The sequence below is a fragment of the Balaenoptera ricei genome, chromosome 19 (genome assembly GCF_028023285.1).
Source record: "Balaenoptera ricei isolate mBalRic1 chromosome 19, mBalRic1.hap2, whole genome shotgun sequence".
Lineage (NCBI taxonomy): Eukaryota > Metazoa > Chordata > Mammalia > Artiodactyla > Balaenopteridae > Balaenoptera > Balaenoptera ricei.
In genome coordinates this window covers 49,126,512-49,149,040 of record NC_082657.1, presented here as the reverse complement: position 1 = coordinate 49,149,040, position 22,529 = coordinate 49,126,512, and the positions used below count along the sequence as shown (strand labels likewise).

At 40.6% G+C, this 22,529-nt stretch overlaps 1 protein-coding gene across 4 annotated transcripts in view; it reads left to right on the top strand.

Annotated features, from left to right (window-relative positions):
* IST1 (IST1 factor associated with ESCRT-III) overlaps positions 1-22,176 on the top strand; it is a 39,850-nt gene extending 17,674 nt beyond the window's left edge. For 2 of the 4 annotated variants that reach the window (XM_059905369.1, XM_059905370.1), the window contains exons 2-10: positions 9,037-9,139; positions 9,573-9,753; positions 10,526-10,613; positions 15,374-15,457; positions 15,981-16,091; positions 17,318-17,518; positions 18,351-18,443; positions 19,497-19,545; positions 20,812-22,176. In XM_059905369.1, the coding sequence (XP_059761352.1) occupies positions 9,052-9,139; positions 9,573-9,753; positions 10,526-10,613; positions 15,374-15,457; positions 15,981-16,091; positions 17,318-17,518; positions 18,351-18,443; positions 19,497-19,545; positions 20,812-21,011 (1,095 nt within the window). In that variant the 5' untranslated portion in view covers positions 9,037-9,051 and the 3' untranslated portion in view covers positions 21,012-22,176. Of the gene's footprint in view, positions 1-1,650; positions 1,779-2,321; positions 2,403-9,036; positions 9,140-9,572; positions 9,754-10,525; positions 10,614-15,373; positions 15,458-15,980; positions 16,092-17,317; positions 17,519-18,350; positions 18,444-19,496; positions 19,546-20,811 lie in introns of those variants that run through there. The other 2 variants (XM_059905372.1, XM_059905371.1) reach the window with 2 other exon arrangements.
* The last annotated feature ends 353 nt before the right edge of the window (positions 22,177-22,529 follow it).

Below are 22,529 nucleotides of genomic sequence, written 5' to 3'. Positions count from 1 at the left end.
TGGGGTTCAGCTTTGGATTTGGACCCGCCTCTGCGTGTAGGTCGCCTGAGGGCGTCTGTTCTTCGCTCACACAGGACAGGGATAAAGGAGCAGCTGCTTTGGGGGCTGTGGCTCACTCGGGCCGGAGGGAGGGAGGGGTATGGATGCGGGGCGAGCCTGTGGCGGCAGCGGCCGGCATGACGTTGCAGCAGCCTGAGGCGCGCTGTGCGTTCTCCTGGGGAAGTTGTCCCTGGATCACGGGACCCTGGCAGTGGCGGGCTGCACAGGCTCCCGGGAGGGGCGGTGTGGATAGTGACCTGCGCTCGCACACAGGCTTCTTGGTGGTGGCAGCAGCAGCCTTAGCGTCTCATGCCCGTCTCTGGGGTCCTTGCTGATAGCCGCGGCTCGCGCCCGTCTCTGGAGCTCGTTTAGGCGGCACGCTGAATCCCCTTTCCTTGTGCACCGTGAAACAAAGAAGCAAGAAAAAGTCTCTTGCCTCTTTGGCAGCTACAGACTTTTTCCCGGACTTTCTCCCGGCTAGCTGTGGTGCGCTAACCCCTTCAGGCTGTGTTCACGCAGCCAACCCCAGTCCTCTCCCTTCGATCCAACGGAAGCCCGAGCCTCGCCTCCCAGCCCCCGCCCGCCCTGGTGGGTGAGCAGACAAGCCTCTCGGGCTGGTGAGTGCTGCTCGGCACCGATCCTCTGTGCGGGAATCTCTCCGCTTTGCCCTCCGCACCCCTGTGGCTGCGCTCTCTTCCATGGCTCCGAAGCTTCCCCTCTCTACCACCCGCAGTCTCCGCCCGCGAAGGGGCTTCCTACTGCGTGGAAACCTTTCCTCCTTCACGGCTCCCTCACACTGGTGCAGGTCCCGTCCCTATTCTTTTGTCTCTGTTATTTCTTTTTTCTTTTGCCCTACCCAAGTACGTGGGGAGTTTCTTGCTTTTTGGGAGGTCTGACGTCTTCTGCCAGCGTTCAGTGGGTGTTCTGTAGGAGCTGTTCCACATGTAGATGTATTTCTAATGTATCTGTGGGAAGTAAGGTGATCTCCGTGTCTTACTCTTCCGCCATCTTCTCATCCTTTACTTTTAACCTACCTACGTTATTGTATTGATGTGAGTTTCTTCTTGGCAGTATATAGTTGGATCATTTTTTGAACCATTCTAGAAAGTCTAGTTAACATCTGTCACCATACATAGTTACAATTCTCTGTGTTTTGTGTTTAGATCATTTTTATTTAATTATGTAATCATTAGTATATTTGATTTTAGGTCTACCAATTTATTATTTGTTTTCTGTTTTTCATTTCTGTTTCTGCTTTCCTGCCTTCTTTTGGGTTATTTGAACACTTTAGTATCAAATTTAAAATCTGTCAAGTTTTTTAGTCTGTTTTTTGATACAGTATGTTTTACTGGTCACTCTAGAGATTACAGTGGCTGTACATAACTTTTCACAATCTACTTAGAATCAGTATTTTATTACTTATTGTGGAATATAGAAACATATAGGTCCCTTTGCCCTGTCCCCCTTTATACTATTATGTTGTGGTTTTCTTATGTATTACATCTACATACATTGATAAAAACCCCGTCAGACAGTGTTATTAGTTTTGCTTTTAACTGTCAAATACAAATTTTTTTTTTTTGGCCATGCCACTTGGCATGCAGGATCCCCAACCAGGGATCGAACCCACGCCCCCTGCAGTGGAAGTGCGGAATCCCAACCACTGGACCACCAGGGAAGTGTCCCTCAAATATGTTTTAGGAGACTCCAGAGAAGAACCATCTATTATATTTACCCAGGTATTTGCCATTTCTGTAATATAAGATATAAATATTTGCTATTTCTTCCTTTTTTTAGTTTTCCAAGTTTTCTTATTAACTTTCCCTCATCTGAGAATGACTTATTTCACCTTTATTTCTGAAGGATATTGTCTCTGGATATAGAATTCTGGGTTGACAGTTCTTTTCTTTTGGCACTTTTTGGCCTCCATTGTTTCTGATGTGAAATCTATTATTTGAATAGGTCATCTATAGGTAACGTGTTTTTCTCTGACTGCTTTCAGTATTTAAAAAAATTTGTCTTTAGTGTTCAATTTGATTAAGATGAGTCCAGGCATACATTTCTTTGGAGCTCTCTGAGCTCTTTCAGTCTGTAGATCTATGTCTTTTGCTAAATTGGGGGAGTTTTCAGCCAGTATTTTTTCAAAAGTTTTTTGGTACCAAACTGTTTCTCCCATCCTTCTGGGGTTCTGACAATGCAAACATTAGATCCTTTGCTGTTTGTCCTACAGATATCTGAGGCTTTGATCACTTTTTTCAATGTTTTTTATCTCTGTTTTTCAGATTGGTTATGTAGTATTGACCTATCTTGAAGTGTATTGGCTTTTTCTGCTGTCATTTTCTTTCTGCTCTCCAGCTCATACAGTAAGTTTCTTACTCTTGATGTATTTTTCATTTCTAAAGTTTGTTTCCTCGGGAATTCCCTGGTGGTCCAGTGGTTAGGACTCGTGGCTTTCACTGCTGGGGCTGGGTTCCACGCAGCCAAAAAAAAAAAAGTTTGTTTCCTCTTTATGTCTTTTGTTTCTTTACTGAGACTTTCTATTATTCATTTCAAGAGTATTTGGCCTTACCTGTTGCAACTTTAAAAAAAATTTTTTTTTTTATTGAAGTGTAGTTGAATTGCTGCAACATTTTTATAGTAGCTGCTTTAAAGTTTTGTCAGTTCCAACGTCTGTATAATCTCAGCATTGATGTATGTTGTCTTTTCAGTGAGTTGACTTTCCTCGTTTGGTGTATTTCACCCACTCTGTCCACACCAGGGGTCCCCTTTCTGGTCTCTCAAGGCAGGACTAGAGAGCTTCTCTTGATATTCTTCTTTTCTCTATGAGTGCTCACTTCTGGGTTTCAGGCTGCCTTGCATCTAGGCCAGTGAATATAAGAGGAAAAAAAGTGATAAACTCACTGCCACTTTATTGGCATGTCAAATTCTGGGCTCCATCCAGCTTCTATTATTTACTTTTCAGAATCTTCAAAGAGCTGCTCCATACATGCTCTTCAGGATTTATAGCTTCATTCAGTGAAAGGAATACTGAACCTAGAACCCTGTTCTTTACTTCTGTTTTTTAAGGACTATTCATGTTGTTCTAAGTATAGCTAGTTCATTAATTCTGATTTCTGGATAGTATTCTGTCATGTTTCTGTTACATTTTATCTGTCTTCTTGTAATGGACACTTAGCATTCCTCCACCTCCTTACTACCACAGAATCTGTATACATGTGTCTTCATGGTCTTCTGCACAGATTTCTTTCGGGGTATGATAGACTAATACTGCTAGAATATTGATAGATGAATAGAGTATTATTTAACCTTCAATGGAAGAAACTCATGTGCTACAACATGGACTATTGGAGTGTACTAATATTAGTACTCCATTGTGTGTGTATATATACACACATGTATATACATTTTGTTTATCCATTCATCTGTCAATGGACAGATTGTTTCCACTGCTTGGCTATAGTGAATAATGCTGCTATGAACATGGGTGTGCAGATTATGTTACTTTTAAGAAGTAAGATTTGCAAGAGATGTCTTGAGGATTAATCTCAGTTGTCTATGCCTTTTTGCCTATTTCATATTATAATTCAGTACAATGGGATATTTAGTGTCCTGCAGAATCATAGGGTTGAAAGGGACTTTAGAGATTATACTGTAAGAACTGAAATTATATTCACTATACTGTACTTATTATTGTAGAAAGGCCATTTAGCTTCAATTTTCTAGCTTGGTTAACTGAAGTCTTAGTACGGTGTAAACCTGAGGTTGCTTTGGTAGATGTAGGTTCTGGCTTCTTTGGTCTTGTGGAAAAATAATAGTCTTTGGGCTGGATACCTTCTGTTTCCTCCTTCAGAGCCACATACCATCCTTTTCTCTCTGATCTACATCCCTGGAGGCTCATTCACATGTACCGTGTATGTGGGCCCCTTTGCTTTCTGGCTTCCAGTTGTAGGGTAGATGGATCGGCAGGAGGAATGAGGGCTAGGTATTTATTCCCCTGCTGCTTCCCTTCCAGGTTGCTGCAAGTGATCTGCATACCTCTGCCTGATTCCTGTCTGGTGGCCCCTTCCATATAGCTGCCCTCTCCAGGTTCTACTTCCTCATCTTGCCCCTTCAGGCCTAGATGTGTTAATGGTTCTGGGGCAATTCACTGTCCTTTGTTGGTTTCTCTAAATCTTACCCACACCTTTGTAAGTAGTTTCTCTTTTTAAAAATATTTATTTATTTATTTGGCTGCACTGGGTCTTAGTTGTGGCATGTGGGATCTTCGTTGCGGCGTGCGTGATCTTTAGTTGGGGCATGCGGACTCTTAGTTGCAGCATGAATGCAGGATCTAGTTCCCCGACCAGGGATTGAACCTGGGCCGCCTGCATTGGGAGCTCAGAGTCTTAACCCCTGGACCACCAGGGAAGTCCTGTAAGTAGTCTCTTTATTAAAGTCTCCTCGCATTACCCAGGTGTGGATACTGTGTTTCCAGCTGGCACCGTGATTGTTAGACTCCTTTAAAGGGGCCCTGTGATTTTACTTACTTTTTGTAAATTTGAACAAATACTATTACTGAATCGTAAGATTAGTAATTTAGGTTTATTTTTATCTGCTTTCTACAGTAGGTTTACAGTAGGGTTTTGAGGGGAGAGAAACTCCCCCACACATTCCCAGCCAAAAGATTAACAGTGAAATAGAGACCTCACTTCAGTATTTTCAACTTCCTTCACAGAGTTCGATTTATATTTGCAGCATAAAATATTTTTAAGCTCCTCTTTCAGAGAATTTTAGCACTTTTCTTCTTAGTCCCTATTCTTATGATTGTTTGGGTTCCTTTCTTTTCCAAGCTGTTTCAGTATGGTCCCAAACTAGCATTTGTGGATGCTGACCCATTTTAGGCAAATATGTGAAATAGAGATGTCTTTACACCCTCCAGAGTTTCTTCATGTTGCTAAAGCTACCCCCTTATAACCTGTCTCTTCCATTAACACTTTTGTGTCTTTCAGTGTCTAGCCACTTTAGATACCTATTCTGATAAGTTGTTCTTAATGTTTACTGATGAATTAACATTTTGCTTTTCTAAGGAGGCAAATGAATTTATTTATATTATTCTTTGTCTTTTGATAGAAATTCTAAATTATATACTTTCTGAGGTAGATTTCGTTTTTAGTGTTAGCTTTAATGTTAGTCCAAATTCCTTGGATTTGAAAAGAGTTTACATATAGGAAAAACTAAATCTGTTTTTGTTTGTTGTTTTAGTCTAGCCTTTGTCTTTACATATGTGTTTTTCTTTTTAAACTCAGAGTTTGGAGTCATCCTGCATATATAGTCATGCTTTTTAAACTAATATCATTAATAAATATGTTAATAAATGCTTTTTATTTATTTATTTGGCTGCATTTGGTCTTCGTTGCTGTGTGCGGGCTTTCTCTAGTTGCAGCGAGTGGGGGTTACTCTTCGTTGTGGTGTGCAGGCTTCTCATTGCGGTGGCTTCTCTTGTTGCAGAGCACAGGCTCTAGGCTTGCAGGCTTCAGTATTTGCAGCACGTGGGCTCAGTAGTTGCGGCACACAGGCCCTAGAGCACGTGGGCTTCAGTAGTTGCGGCGCACGGGCTCAGTAGTTGCCATACGTGGGCTCTAGAGCACAGGCTCAGCAGTTGTGGTGCACAGCCTTAGTTGCTCCGTGGCATGTGGGATCTTCCTGGACCAGGGATTGAACCCATGTCCCCTGAATTGGCAGGCGGATTCTTAACCACTGCGCCAGCAGGGTAGTCCCAGTAAATGCTTTTTAAAAAATATTTTAGTGGCTACTTAAAATTCCATCATAAATATATATAATTTGTTTAACTAGTAAGAACAGTATTTCATTATTCATATGGTTCATTATTTCAATTTTTTGGTCTTAAAATGTGCTGATAAATATTTTTGTACGAAATTCTGTGCATGAAGCGCTGATTATTTCCTTAGGTTAAGTTTCTAGGAGTAGAATTACTCGGTCAAAATGTATATGTTTTTAAGCCTCCTGAAAATATTTAAAGTACAGATGTGACTAAAATTTTGTTTGCAAGTATTGATGGCATCTGATGATTATAGACTACTTAAGAACCACTGAGAAATCTTGATGTTTTTCTGTCATAACTTATAACTGTATCAGACCCCCAGTATTGTTATCTTTTATCTATGAGACAGTATCCACTGAAGAATTCAAATCCCATAATAATAAACTCCAGAGAACCATTATTTCTTTGTGGCCCTTACTGCAGTTGTTATTTTAGTTACTGATGTGATAAGTTTCTCTAACGAGACTATAAACTTCCATAAGGGCAGTAACCATGTCTGTTTTTCCTTACCAATATTATCTTCAGGGCCTGTCACAGCATAGTAGGCATTCAATAAATATTTGTTGAAGGGGGTTAAAAATATATATTGTATCACAATTGTTAGTACCAAAAATGATGTAGTAGTGTATGATTAGGATTGTTCAATTGGATTTTGAATTCAGATGCACTTAGGTTTTATTCTTAGCTCTACCACTTAGTTGCTGGCTGATCTTGGGCAAGTGCCTGGTAGAGTAAATGTTAGTACTAGTTACTGTTTTCCTGGCTGTTTTTCTAATTCCCATCTATCTCTGGTTATGAATGCCTTCAGAACAGGAATACTGTATGGATCTAGTCAGCACCAGAACCTACTATAGCACCTGACGTCATCTAAATAATTTTTGAATTGAAGTTTTGAATTTAGGATTATGAGACATGTGGCATAAGCTGTAATTAATGCCATGCTTCAACTGTACTGAACTTGTGTTCTCACAAAACTTCTTGTTCTCTCTGGTACCTGGATTTTACACACATCACTCCCTCTGCCCGGGATAGTCACACCCTCTTTTTACCTTACGAATATCTTGCTTGTCCTTCAGGACTTGGCTTAGGCTTTTCCTTCTCCTAGAAAGAATTCTGTAACATCCCTGAGCAGGTTGCATGTCTTTTCTCTAGAATAGGTTTTTTAATCTTGACACTATTGACATTTTGGGCTGGATTTTTTTTGTTTGGGCCGGGGGTGTTGTCCTGTTCATTGTAGCATGTAGGCAGCATCCCTGGATGCCTGCTATATATGCTAGTAGCATCTCCTGAAATCACGACAAACCAAAATGTCTCCAGTCGTTCCCAAACGTCCCCTCTAGGCAAAATCACTTCCAGTTGAGAACTACTCTAGAATTCTAGTTCTTAGCAAATAGTAATGTAGTTGCCAGATATTCTTAGCTGTTTTTTTTCCACTAGAATATAAGTTCTTTTGATCACAAGGACTGTGCCTTCTAAATTTTTTTATCTCCAGCATCTAGCCATTGTCTGTCATAGAGATAATCAGCGAATATTTGTTAAATGGATTGAACATAATTTAGTATTATAATGGATCCCAGATATTTACCATTGTAAACTGGGACTTGGGTTAATTATTAAATGAAGTATAAAGGATTCTGCAGGCAGTTTCACAAAAGGAAAATATATCTGATGTTTTCTATTAGTGGTTTATGCACAGGCAGACATACTATTCCTAGTGTTTGTCCTTACATTGGGTATGTTTTTTGGTTTGTCTGTCCTTCGGTTACTTTGTTAGGCCTAGCTTTTGTTTGGATATTACATGTTTTGAAGTTCAGGTCCATAATTAATAGAGAGAAATAGTGCTGTCTTGATACAGAGTGCACAGTGGTCAATGCACAGTGTTATACCCTAAAGTCTTATGGGTGGAGGGAGTAGTTTTGTTGACTATAACTCTGCTGTTCAGTAAAAGTCTTAGTAAATAATAGGCTTCTGTTGTCGAATTTTATTTTATTTTGCTTTTTGTTCTTAAATTTTTTTTACTGAAGTATAGTTGTTTACAGTGTTGTGTTAATTTCTGCTATAGAGCAATGTGATTCAGTTATATATGTGTATACATTCTTTTTTTAAAAAATATTCTTTTCCATTATGGTTTATCATAGTATATTGAATTTAGTTCTTTGTGCTATACGGTAGGACCTTGTTGTTTATCCCTGTTGTTGAATTTTATAGAGCAGTTTTTTTTAACTTTTTTTTTTTTTTTTTTTTTTTAAAGAAATTCACATTTATTTATTTATTTATTTATTTATGACTGTGTTGAGTCTTCGTTTCTGTGCGAGGGCTTTCTCTAGTTGCGGCAAGTGGGGACCACTCTTCATCGCGGTGCGCGGGCCTCTCACCATCGCGGCCTCTCTTGTTGTGGAGCACAGTCTCCAGACGCGCAGGCTCAGTAATTGTGGCTCACGGGCCCAGTTGCTCCGTGGCATGTGGGATCTTCCCAGACCAGGGCTCGAACCCGTGTCCGCTGCATTGGCAGGCAGACTCTCAACCACTGCGCCACCAGGGAAGCCCAGTTTTTTTTAACTTTTTTACCTCTTTGTATATTTCTTTGTGTGTGGGTAGATGTTAATGATATTTCTGTGATCTTGGACAGTAGCTTTTTCCAAAGGCTAAGACTTAGTAGGAGGATTTGAGGAATTAAGGTGATAATATTTTTGAATTTAGTTCTAAATTTGATAATCTTTTCTTATCACTACTTCTTATCTTTTTTGGGGGAGAAGTAGGAGGCCTTCCTGCTTCTTTGTTTTTATCAGCCCACTCCTACACCAGTACAGAGATAGATACTCATTTTATCCATCACCAAGTTCTTTCATCTCTGTGCTCAAAATAGATCTCAAATCCAATCACTTCTACCATCACCACTGCTAACTATCGCAGACTAAGCTATTTTCATTTTTTGTTTGGACTGTTGTAATAGCCTTGTTCTTGGTTCTTTTGCTTCCATTGTTATCTCTCCCCAATCAGTTCTCCACTCAACAGCCAAATGACCTGTAAAAAATGTGAGTCAGATCATGTTATATTTACCTGTATTAGAAAACTACTCTGGTTTATAATGTCAAATAATCCACCCTCTAACTGGTCTTAGTTCCTGAACTAATTTTAACTTGAAAGTAGTCATTGTGCTTCTTATCTTTTTCCAGGAGGAACAGCACAGCATGCTGGGCTCTGGATTTAAAGCTGAGCGTTTACGAGTCAATTTGAGATTAGTCATAAACCGTCTTAAACTATTGGAGAAAAAAAAAAGTGAGTTATGCATGATTGCATTGTATTTTCTTTCCCAAAATACATCACTGAATCCTAGCACCTCAATATTGGCTCTTTCAGGCTAGCACTATGAAGTCTTAAGGATCCCATATCCTTTAGGTTTTGGATACATTTCTGCTGTCCTTTGTGACTAGTTAGACTGAATCACTTTGTTGCAGGGAAAGGAACACACTCTTGCTATGGAATAGGTAACGTGACTCCATAGGTGGAAATTTCTGGCTACACAAACAATATTCTCATCTAGACGAGGTAGCAAATTCTAGACTAGATGAGATGAGACTAAATTTGCTAAAGGAGGGTGAGCTAGGATATAGTAGAAACACCCACTTTTCTGTTTTGGGGTGGATGTCTGCCTGCAGGCCAGGGCCCAGTATACTACTACTTTGTGACTGGAGTGTGATTTGTGCTTTAGCGGAACTGGCCCAGAAAGCAAGGAAAGAGATTGCTGACTATCTGGCTGCTGGGAAAGATGAACGAGCTCGAATCCGAGTGGAGCACATTATTCGAGAAGACTACCTTGTGGAGGCCATGGAGATCCTGGAGCTGTACTGTGACCTGCTGCTGGCTCGGTTTGGCCTCATCCAGTCTATGAAGTAAGCTGGTTTGTCTTTTTTTTTTTTTTTAAGCTTCATTGAGGTATAGTTGATTTAGGAAAAAACTTCACATATTTAATGTGTACAATTTGACGAGTTTGGACATAGACATACACCTGTACACCATCATCACAGTCAAGTTAGAAAACAGTCATCACCTCCAGAAATTTCCTTGTATCCCCCCTTTTTTTTTTGATAAGAACACTTAACATGAGATCTGCCTTAAACATTTTAAAGCACTCAATACAGTATTGTTTAACTGTAGGCACAGTGTTGTTCAGCAGACCTCTAGAACTTTTTCATCTTGTATAACTGTAATGAAGTAAGGTATTTTGATTTGAAGACCTAAGTCAAATCACTTCTGGAATTTGAGAAAGGAGTAGTAATACTGGTCTCTTCCTACACATAGGGCGATAGCACTAAGGGACTACCACTTCACATACCCAACAACATCCTTCCTGCTATTCACTTGAAGGCCTGATCTCAATGTAGACAACTGTTGAAAAGAAAATTTGGAATCTGAAATCAAGAGGCCTAAGTTTGAGTCTTGGCTCAACCATTTCCTGAGTTTGTGACCTTGGGCTTGTTACTTAGTTTGTGTTTCCCCCTCCAAAATAGGATGACAGAAATGGCTTGAAGCCTAGAGTTATTGTGAGAATCCAGTGATATTTGTGAAATTGCCTTAGAGGCTATCAAGTATGTGATACAGATGATGGGGTTTTGTTTGTTTGAAAGAATGTTAAATTTTATTTATTTATTTTCCCTTAATTAGGGAGTTAGATTCTGGTCTGGCTGAATCTGTGTCTACACTGATTTGGGCTGCTCCTCGTCTCCAGTCAGAAGTGGCTGAGTTGAAAATTGTGAGTACAACCAGTTTCAGTGCTGCATGTAGTTTTTCCTATTAGAAAGGTTGGTTAACATAAGTCACTTCTGCTTTTTTGACCACGTATTTTTGTACCCTTCTCATGCTGCCTTTGAAAAGGCTTTGTAAACTTGTTTCTTCCTCCTTTTCAGGCCTTATATCATGGAACAGAACAGTGTTTTCCCAACTTGAGTAATTTTTCTAAGGGGCAAAGTTACAAATACCCCATAGTTTTGTCTTAAATTATTTTTATTGTAACGTTATTTAAGTATATAAAAATAGAAGAGTTTTTATACAACTGTAAACCAGTAAAGTTAAAATAACATTAAGGGAACGGATGTTTTGCTTCATTGATTCATTCCACAAATATTTATTGAGCAGATGTTGTGACTTGGGTGGGTACTGAAAGCACAGTGGTGAGCAAAATATGACACCAGCCCTACTCTTATAGCTTAGAGTCTGGTAGAAGAGACAGAAAAATTCACTGAGAAATTGCCTGCCACAACGTGGATGTGGTACTGACTGCTCAGGTACAAATTCAGTTGAGTTGTTTTCTCTCCTATTTTCTACATCTTTGCTAGTTATTCACTAGGATATTGTCTCAGTCTTATCTCCCAACCTATCTTACGAGATTTCCTTGTCTTCTGTATGTTTTTATTTATTTTTTTTATTTTTTAAAAATTAATTAATTTATTTATTTATTTTTGGCTGTGTTGGGTCTTCGTTTCTGTGCGAGGGCTTTCTCTAGTTGTGGCGAGCGGGGGCCACTCTTCATCGCGCTGCACGGGCCTCTCACTGTCGCGGCCTCTTTTGTTGCGGAGCACAGGCTCCAGACGCGCAGGCTCAGTAGTTGTGGCTCAGGGGCCTAGTTGCTCCGTGGCATGTGGGATCCTCCCAGACCAGGGCCCGAACCTGTGTCCCCTGCACTGGCAGGCAGACTCTCAACCACTGCGCCATCAGGGAAGCCCTGTTTTTATTTTTTGAGAGCTCTTTTTAAGTCTCTGAATATGTATTTTTTTAATAGTCTATTTTTGTTTCATGGCTACAATGTCTTCTAACTCTGAGAATATTATAGTCCCTTTTTACTTTTTCTTGTTTCTGTATTGTTTCCTTCTATCTATTTCTTAGATTTAAACTATTTTTATAATAGAGGCTTTTCTGAAAGGTTTCGTGGCCCTTGGCTGTTCATATTTAAGAGTGAGGTACTAAAAAGTGGATTGGAACCTCTTGTGTGCTTGGGTGGGCTTATTGCCAGATGCCAATTCATTGTTTGTTTTTTTCTTTTTTTCCTTCCAGTTTCATTGAGATGTAATTGACATACAGCACTGTATAAGATGTACAGTATAATGAGTTGACTTACATACATCATGAAATGATTATCACAATAATTTTAGTGAACATCCATCACCTCGTATAGATACAAAATTAAAGAAATAGAAAAATTTATTTTTGTAATGAGAACTCTTACGATTTACTCTCAGCAGTTTTCATATATAACATACAGCAGTGTTAATTATATTTGTCATGTTGTGCATTACATCTCTAGTACTTACTTACCTTACAACTGGAAATTTGTAGTACCTTTTGAGTGCTTTCATCCAATTCCCCCTTCCCTCCCACTCCCTGACTCTGGTAACCACAAATCTGATCTCCTTTTCTGTGAGTTTGTTGCATGTTTGTTTGTTTTTGAAGTGTAATTGACCTACAACATTATGTTGTTCCTGTTAACACAGCATAGTGATTTTTTCTATACATTTCAAAATGATCACGATAAATCTAGTTATGATATGTCACCATACAAACACATTTCTTAGTTATTGACTGTATTCCCCACACTGTACATTTCATACTTGTGACTCATTTATTTTGCAGCTGGAACTTTGTACCACTTAATCTCCCTCACCTATTTCCTCCTCCCACCCACCTCTTGTAACCACCTGATTGTTCTCTGTATCTGTAATTCTGTTTCTGTTTTTGTTTGTTCATATGTTTTATTTTCTAGATTCCACTTACAAGTGAGATCATATGATATTTTTCTTTCTCTGACTTATTTCACTTAGCATAATGCCCTCTAGGTCTGTCCGTGTTGTTGCAAATGGCAAGATTTCGTTCTTTTTTAATGGGTAACATTCCACTGTGTATATGTACTGCATTTTCATTCATCTATGGATGGGCACTTGGGTTGCTTCCGCATCTTGGTGGTTGTAAATAATGCTGCAGTGAGAATAGGTGTGCATATGTTTTTTCTAATTAGTGTTTTTGTTTTCTTTGGATAAATACCCAGGAGTGGAATTGCTGGATCAGATGTTAGTTCTGTTTTTAATCTTTTGAGGAATCTCCATACTGTTTTCCATAGTGGCTACACCAATTTACATTCCCACTAACAGTACACAAGTGTTCCTTTTTCTCCACATCATCACCAGCACTTGTTATTTGTGGTCTTTTCTTTATGATAGCCATTCTGACAGGTGTGAGGGGATATCTCATTGTGGTTTTGATTTGCAGTTCCTTAATTAGTGATATTGAGCATCTACCTTTTCATGTGCCTGTTGGCCATCTGTTTGTCGTCTTTGGAAAAATGTCTGTTCAGCTCTTCTGCCAGTTTTCTAATTGGATTGTTTCTTGGTGTTGAGTTGTATGAGTTTTTTGTATATTTTGGATACTGACCCCTTATCAGATATATTGTTTGCAAATATCTTCCCCCATTCAGTAGGTGGCCTTTTCATTTTGTTGGTAGTTTCCTTCACTGTACAAAAGCTTTTTAGTTGGATGTAGTCCCATTTGTTTATTGTTGCTTTTGTTTCCCATGCCTGAGACATACCCAAAAGAGTATTACTAAGACCAGTGTCAAAAGAGTGTACTGCCTATATTTTTTCCTAGAAGTCTTATGGTTTCATATCTTACGTTTAAGTCTTTAATCCGTTTTGAATTTATTTTTGTGTATGTGTTGAGAGAGTAGTCCAATTTTCCCAACACCATTTATTGAAGATGCTATCTTTTCCCCATTGTATATTCTTGCCTCCTTTGTTGTAGTATAATTGCCCATATAACTATGGGTTCATTTTTGGGCTCTCTATTCTGTTTCATTGACTTGTCTGTTTTTGTGCCAGTACCATACTGTTTTGATGACTGCAGCTTTTTTAGTATAGCTTGAAATCAGGGAGCGTGATACCTCCAGCACCAACTCATTGTTGAATGATCTGACTAAGCCCTTTCTTGAGGGAACTCCAGACTGTCAGGAACTAGTTTTCTTTCCTTGGATTGGTCATTTTCCTCAGAGAGGAGTTCTGTCTTCTACCTGGAAGGTATAAGCTGGCTGCATTTTTGAGAGCACAGGGAGAAGGAAGCCAAAGGTATCATTCCTCTCTTAGAGAAGATTTACACTTAATTCTCTTGTTGCCAGTATCTCTGCTCTCTGCTGTGCATGGAGCCCAGAGTTCCTTTAGTTTAACCTCCCCAGAGAGTAAGCCTCCTGTATTCTGATAGGGTAGGGAGGGTGGTTATACAGTTTTGTGGGTAGGGGAATGGGAGAGTAGAGGCAACTGCTTCTACTTTTAATGTAAATCTTGTTTATAGTCTCTCTTATACTCTTCCTTTATATCAAGATTAATTCCAGACAAAACAAAGATTTACATGTTTTTAAAAATAATGAAACCTTAAAGAAACAAGAAAGTTAGGCATTAAAAAAAATAATCTCATAGTGGAAAAGGCATAAACATGCCACAAAACCTAAAAGCCATAAACAAAGAGTGATAATATAAGTAAAAATTAAAGATTTCTGCATAGTATAAAGCAAAACAAAAACCACTGTTAAAAGACAAATAACAAACTTATAAGTACCCAGTACCCCTGAAAGTCTACCTAACACTGAGTGCCCCCTCACTGAACTTCCAGGTGTTGGGACCACTCTGGTCCAATAGCACTGTCATCTCCTGCCTGTACTATTGTAGTAACTTCTTGAAAGTTTTTTCTACGTCTACTTTGGCTTCCTTTAGTCTGTTCACCATTCCATCAGAACAACTAAGGGTTCTGTTCAAAACACTGATCTGATCCTGTCACTACTCCTTGCTTTAAAGTCCTTTAGTGGTTTCCTGTTGTTCTTGTGATAGAAACAAAACTAATAAAGCCTACACAGCCCTGCACTGTCTGGCCCCCATCTGCCTTTCTTCATTTCCTACCACACTCTTCCTTTGGGCTCTGCACAAGAGGCTCACTGATTTTATTTTGGCTTGAGGATTGGCCCTGTTTTTCCAGCAGAGGCCTTTGCACATGCTGTTTTCTTTTCCTGGAATGTTCTTCCTTCCCTCCATGTTTAGTTAACTCCTGATCATCCTTTACATCTCAGTGAAGCATCACTTTATCTGACTTTTCTGATCAGGTCTGATTTTACTGTTGTAAGCAGATAGTTTAGTGTACTTTTCCTTTCCCCTTATCACAGCTGCATTTGTACCTTTATCTTTGTGATAATTTGAGTAATGATTATTTTTACCCAGAGACTGTAAGATTCTATAAGAGTAGGAACAATGTCTGTTTTTGTTCATCATTTGTAGTGTATAACATAATGCTTACAATAGTTTGGCACATAGTTGCAGCTCAGTGGATGGCTGGATAAACAAACAACTAAATGAATTAATATGTATCCCTTCAGGCTTTACAGACCTAGTCTTTTGGAAATCCTGCTTACTGTTAATAGGAGGAAGCTTGAAGCCCTCTGTAGGAGTGGTTTCCATTTTTATTTACTGTTCTTTTTCTCTGTAGGTTGCTGATCAACTCTGTGCCAAGTATAGCAAGGAATATGGCAAGTTATGTAGGACCAACCAGATTGGAACTGTGAATGACCGGGTAATGAACATAATTGTTAAACATGAAGCAATGGGTGGGGTGGGGGCAGGTTATTTTTATTGCCTGCAGTGAGTCTAGTGGGCACCACTGTAATGTAGGGTTAATCTGGGATTGCACATTTCATAGTAAGAGAGAGAAGAACGCTGTCTGGCAGTGCAGTCAGCTCCTTACCCCTGTCCTACACTTCCGATTGTGAAGCTTTCCGTCATCCTGTGTCATTCCTGATTTTGTATCCTATCCTTTGTGCCACTTGTGATTTATGCAGGTAGAAGTGAGGTGCGGAGAAGGGTAGATGATTTCAAATGTGGAAGGCAGCAATATCAGTCTTTGAGGCATATGTAACCAGAGAATGTGAGAGATACATGGGTCTTGTGCTTTGTGATTGAAAATAGTAATTTAACTGGTTGGAGCTTCCTTTTTTCCTCTCAATTTGAAATGTGAGGAACAAAGTTTAAAATTGATACAGGTTAGGCTTAGGCTGGTTGATGCATATGCATCTTAACCCTGGATCTTTTACTTACAGCTAATGCACAAACTGAGTGTGGAGGCCCCACCCAAAATCCTGGTGGAGAGATACCTGATTGAAATTGCCAAGAACTACAATGTGCCCTATGAGCCTGACTCTGTGGTCATGGTACGTTTAGAGTCTTTTAGAATACAAAGGAAAATGAGTCTCTCGATACCACTGTTTTTGAAAAATAACCATTTTCTTTGCACTCAAGTTTGCATGTGGGAGTTTAAGCCTTTGTCCAGTTAATGCCTCTGGGGTAACAATAAATATGCCTGCATCTCTCAGAGTATTTAGGGATCAGATGAGATGAATGACTGAAAACACTTCGAAAAGGTACAAACTTTGATACAAATATAAAGTGGCATTATTGCTACTTTTCAGTGAAGTTCAAGGAATTGAGAGGCCCCTATGGGTAGCAAGAAAAGCCCCAAGACCCAGAACAGATCCTGAAACATCTGTTGTGTGCCTGCCATGTGCCCCAGAAAGTTGAGAATACAGAAAATATATAAACAAGGTCCCTGTCCTAAGGAGGCTTACAGTGAAAGAAGGGCAGATACGCAAATAGTAAATCAGCAGTTAATGTTGACCGGGTATAGTATATGTTTTGGTGTGCTGCTCAGACAACCCTCCCCCTGCCTGAAATACTCAAACACTTCAGGACAGAAGCATTTATTCCACCAGCTTTTTTTTTTTTTTTTTAATAAATTTATTTTTGGCTGCATTGGGTCTTCGTTGCGGTACGTGGGCTTCTCATTGCAGTGGCGGAGCATGGGCTCTAGGTGCACGGGCTTTAGTAGTTGTGGCGCGCAGGCTTAGTTGCTCCGCGGCATGTGGGATCTTCCTGGACCAGGGCTTGAACCCGTGTCCCCTGCCCTGGCAGGTAGATTCTTAACCACTGCGCCACCAGGGAAGCCCCTCTCTCACCTCTTGAGAGTATTGATGACTGGTGGCTCACGCAGCTGAGTGTCCCTCCAGCAATGGCCCTCAGAGGAGAGCTTCCTTACCCAGGGTCTTTCCTGGGGGCAGCTTGTATTTGGTAACTGGTCACTGCAGGGGATTAAAGACTCTGCCCCTTTGTCCCCAGTTGGGAGCACCTGCTGTAGGCCCATCCTAACTCCAGAACTCCCTGGGGGATTAGCTGACCCCCCCCCCCCACCCCTGTTGTGAATGCACGGCAGCCCACCGTTTTCCTTTCCCCAGTCCTGCTTCCTTCATGTCCCCACAGGTGTCTATCCCAAGAGACCTCTCCAGTAAACTTCCATCACGCTAATCTCCATCTCAGAGTCAGCTTCCTGGGGAACCTAGCTGGTGACAGGGCCTAATGATATGGGTTTCTCTCTTTTTCTTAGGCAGAAGCTCCTCCTGGAGTAGATACAGATCTTATTGATGTTGGATTCACAGATGATGTGAAGAAAGGGGGCCCTGGAAGAGGAGGTGGGGGCGGATTCACAGCACCAGCTGGTGGACCTGATGGAACAGTGCCAATGCCCATGCCCATGCCTATGCCATCTCCAAACACTCCTTTCTCATACCCTCTTCCAAAGGGACCAGTAAGTACACATACAAATAAATATGGATATAAGCTCTAGAAAATGTTACAGAAGATGACAAGTTGGCTCTGTGAATACACTCAGGAATTGTAGGTTATCAAGAGGATTTAGCAGTAAGAATATTTGGTATTAGTTTATTGATCATATTGTGGAAAAAATAGCATTGGGATTTGGAGAAAGTCTTTTGGTTCACCTGTAGGTAATGAAGTGGGAAAATCTAGAGAGATGGTACTAGAAAAACTCTTCATGTAGGTTTCTTGAACCTTTGGGACTTGTAGGTATACTAGTAGCTTTTTCCAAAAACGAATAACCAATACTTACTACCAGGTCTACCTCCTTTGTAGACAAGAAGATGACAGTCATTGCTAGTAAGAAAGTCTGGGGCCTTCCCTGGCGGTCCAGTGGTTAAGAGTCCATGCCTCCACTGCATGGGGCGTGGGTTCGATCCCTGGTCGGGGAACTAAGATCCCACGTGCTGTGCAGTGCAGTCGTCTCCTCTCCCCCCAAAAAGAAAGTCTGGTAAGAAGCTTCCCTTGTAGACACTGAGGCAATTTAGTAATTTGAAGAATAGCCTTTGGGTACAGATCTTTAAAAATCTAGATTCCTCCTGATCACATGTGGTCCTTTTAGGCACCTTTTTTTCTTTTGGGGCTCTTGAATACATGTATTAAATATATATCTTGAATATATATATATGTATTCAATGTGAATATATTCACATCGAGAAAATAGTTGTATACACACACATATTTATTTCTCCCTTCCCATTTACACACTTCAGAAATTGCAGATCAGGGGCAATGTCTCTGATGTTGCCTTTCTCCTCTTGCAGTCGGATTTCAATGGATTGCCAATGGGAAATTATCAGGCCTTTCCCAATATTCATCCACCTCAGATACCAGCAACTCCCCCATCGTATGAATCTGTAAGTGCCTGAGCCTCTTTTATAAGCAGCAGGAGAGTGAATCCCATGAAGAGAGAGCAAAATAATGGCCACAGGGAAGGCAAAGTTTTGATCACTCCTAGTACTGGCATTGCTCTTTGCTTTGGATTCTTATGTTGCTTTAATATTACCCTGGAAACGGGGAGTGGTGGTGGTGGTGGTGGTGGTGGCAGCATCCTTGGTGGCAATGCTTTGTCTGCAGTTAAGAAATGCAGGAAGGAGCTGCAGATCCTGGAAAGTTCTGGTAGGGCACTTGATCAGACTTTTTTTTAGACTAGGCAGAGAATCATATTGAGCTGGTACAGTCTTGGTGCCAGAATATAATAATTAAAATACCAGTTTTATAAATTCTCAACACTGTGTAAAGGAATAAGAACCAGATTTTTGTCTTAAACAGATAAGTGTCTAGTAAATTTCAGCCTGTAGCATTAATTTTATATTTTAGTCTTAAAGCTGGCTATTATTGCTAATATGGTAATGATGCCTTGAACTGTAGGTGGTTGTTAACAGTTTTGGTTCAGAATTAGATGACTTTTCTGCCAGCCTTGTTTCCTCATCTAGGGAGATGGCCCTGTTCCTGAGCTTGCTTAGTGTTCTTTCCTTTGGTTTTTACATTGGGCCTGAATTTTTATGTTTTGGTTTTGCACGCATTGAAGCATTGCCCACAACTGTTTCTAGGGATGAGGTAGAAGATCTTCGTTAGTATTTGAGGACTTGGTTCTTGAAGATGAATGCGGTGGTTTAGAATGCTTTCTCTCTGCCTGGAAGGTGAAGGTATCAGATTAAAGAGAGATGTTATGGTGTGGTAAGAATTTTCTTTTCCTCTGCTTGGCAGTTACGAGTTCAACATGGTATCTCTCTGGTTGGAAGAAGATCAGGAAAGCAGTACAGGGGGCGGAGGGGCAGTTTCTTTGGAGCAGTTTCTGTTGCTTTTGCTGAGCAGCTTAGCTTTTGCGACACACATGGGCTTATACCATTACTTTCACCAGTGATGCCATTGCTTTCTCCTCTGGTCATGCGATCTTTGTGTTTCAGGTTGATGACATTAATGCTGATAAGAATGTCTCTTCTGCACAGATCGTTGGTGAGTCAGAAACCCTCTTGAGAGTTTCTCAGTACTGAACCCTTCGCTGTTTTCTCATCACTGTTCCTCCCTCAGATTGTTTTTATGCTTGTGGCATTCTACCCACATGCCCCGTTCTCTCCCCAAAGGCAGTATGCTGGAAACAGAACTCAGGATTTCCCACTTCCAAAAAGAAAAGATCTTTCCTGGCTCCAAAGAATCTCCCAAGTTCCCTGTTTCTGTTAGTGGTATCATTATTCCCTTTCACCTTGTAGTTTTCAGTCATCCTCAAGTTCTGTATGTTCCTGCCCCTTCCACTTCCACTGTGCCTGGAAATACCAAATTTTTTTTAAAATTTGGGCATTAAAGAGGGGGAAACAGGCATAAATCATAAGTGTATAGCTCAGTGACTTTTCACAAAGCAAGCATGCTCATGTAGCCATTCACTGAAAACTTAAAACACTACCAGCACTCCAGAAACCCAGAGGGGAATATTTTTTAAAATTGGGACAGTTTCATTGAGGTATAATTTACATACAAAAAATACACAGAAGTGTATATTGTGATGAGTTTTGATGTGTATCTCCACACACATACATTATGTAACCGCCACCTCAGTAAAGATTCAAAACATTTCTGTCACGCCAGAAAGTTACCTTGTGTTCCTTTCTAGTCAGTTCCATCCTAGAGGCAAGCACTGTTCTTATTTTCTAAAACTATGGTTTAGGTTGCCTATTCTAGAACTTAGATATAAATGGAAACATACAGTAAGTAGGTAGAGAGGGCGATGATTTTAACTTGTAAGATATAAAACAGAAGACGGAGGACTAGAAATACAGATCACATTCTATTACATCAAACGGTATGGATGTTAACATTCCATAGAAAATTTTTTCCCCATAAGCCTTAAAGAGTAGCTCATCCCAGTAGAATTCTAGTAGCATTCCTTGGACTTTCCTGTTATGGGAGTAGACCTTTGTGAAAGGGGACAGTCTGTTTAAATGAATGCTCTGTACCTAAGCCCCATGCACCACACTTTGACTTTCCCTTAAACTTTTTTCTCACTGTAGGAAAGTAAAACATATATTCAACCATAATTAGAAAATGTAGCTGTTAATTGTCCTGAAAATTTTTATTGACCTTTAGAATTAAATAATAATTATTTTTTAAAAAACAATGTTTTCTCCAGTATTTTATTTTATTGTTTCTGCCAGGGGGGATTGTGGGGTTTGAAGATCTGAGCCACTGGCGTTTTTAACACTGTGCTCCTTACTCTAATTTAATTAGGTCCTGGACCCAGGCCAGAAGCTTCTGCAAAGCCCTCTTCCAGACCCATGGATACCTATGACAACTTTGTACTGCCAGAATTGCCATCTGTGCCAGACACACTACCAACTGCATCTGCTGGTGCCAACACCTCAGCCTCTGAAGACATTGACTTTGATGATCTTTCCCGGAGATTTGAAGAGTTGAAAAAGAAAACATAGGCTTCCTAAACCAGGCAAGGTCCGAGTTCTGGGAATTGAGACTGAGCAGTTTCTCCTTGTAACAAAGAATCTCCATGAAATTCTGCTTCATCTGTTAACCATCACTGAGTACACTCTTCCTCTGGGCTCTCTTCCTGCTCTGACACACTCTGCTGCTTTCCGGTTCTCCACTGCTCCTGAGAGACTAACAACTGGAGATTGTGAGGTTGGAGCAGCTGGCTTCTGGCAGCCTTGCTTGTCCGTTTCCTGTCAGTGTGATCCCATTTCTCTCCTTCCTGTCCCACCATCCCTCCACAGGGGAGTGTGAAGGGGAGAGCTGTCAACGATGGCCGGATGGTGGAGGAGAGTACTTCATGAAGTGTCTCAGCTCTGTGCTGAGGTTCTAGACTTAGAAACAAACCCCTCCGTACAGAGGGATTGGTGGTGAGTGAGATTCAAGGCCAAGTTGTGCATTTTCTCACTCTAATAAGAATGGGAGAGAGAGAAAATGGCTCAGGAAGCCATTGTAACAATTCTTAGAAGCTGGGTCTTCTCATTGACAGATACACTACTCCTTGCTGCAGGGCACTGTTCCACCTGGATCCAGTTGCAAACTTTGGAAAGTTGAAGGCCTCTTAGTTCTACTGGATTCTCAGGGAGCCCTCTGTGGCCTTTTGCTTTATTTTGAGTGCTGTGTTTCCCTTTTAATAGAGGGCAGCACTGTATATAAATTCCTGTTTTTCCCCATGGCATGTTCTGTTGGGTTGCATTACTGGCCACATACTGGGCAGAAGCCACCATTCAAGGCTAAGGTGGGCTTCCAGTAGCCTTAATAGAAATATTCAAGTCTCTGGAGTAGTGAGCTGGAAAGCCTACAGGTGAAGAGGGGTTCCTGTTTTCATTTGAAAACGTTATGATCAAGAGAACCTTTAAAAACTTATCTCAGATAAATTTTTGGTGCCCGTGTGGCTGTAGGTGTTTTGCTCCTTCCCTTGACGGATGAGACTCTTACTGTTTTGCCCCCTAGCTAAGGCCGTCCTTCCCCACAAGGATGGCTTTGGGATCGAAAGATACGACTTAGGCTTCTGTGTGGTGTATCTGTACACACTTGTTTCAAGCAACTTTAATGTTTTTGATTGATTTGTATGTCATGGCTCAGTAGCTGCTAATAAAGTTAAAAATTCTGTGCCCCGCTTTCTCCATTGTTTTGGTCAAATGACGAGGGGCAAGATTTTAGTGACAAGTATTTAAGCAAGTGACCCATACTGGGCACAAGCCAGACCTTATTGGCTCCCTGGGGAGTAAGGGGCCCATTTCGATCTCAGTATTTAAGCCCAGATAGTTACCTGTGAGTTGGCTTGGTTACTTCTCTGTGACAGGGCTCCCCCTTAGCCACATCTCATGCTTGTATCTTCAATTAAAGTTGCAGTGAGCTTACTTCTGACTCATATTTCCCACAGTCCTCCTGGAACATGAATGATGTTACGTGGTGTTTGTTTGGCAGCAGAGCTGGTTTATCCTGCACCACTCCTGCAGTGT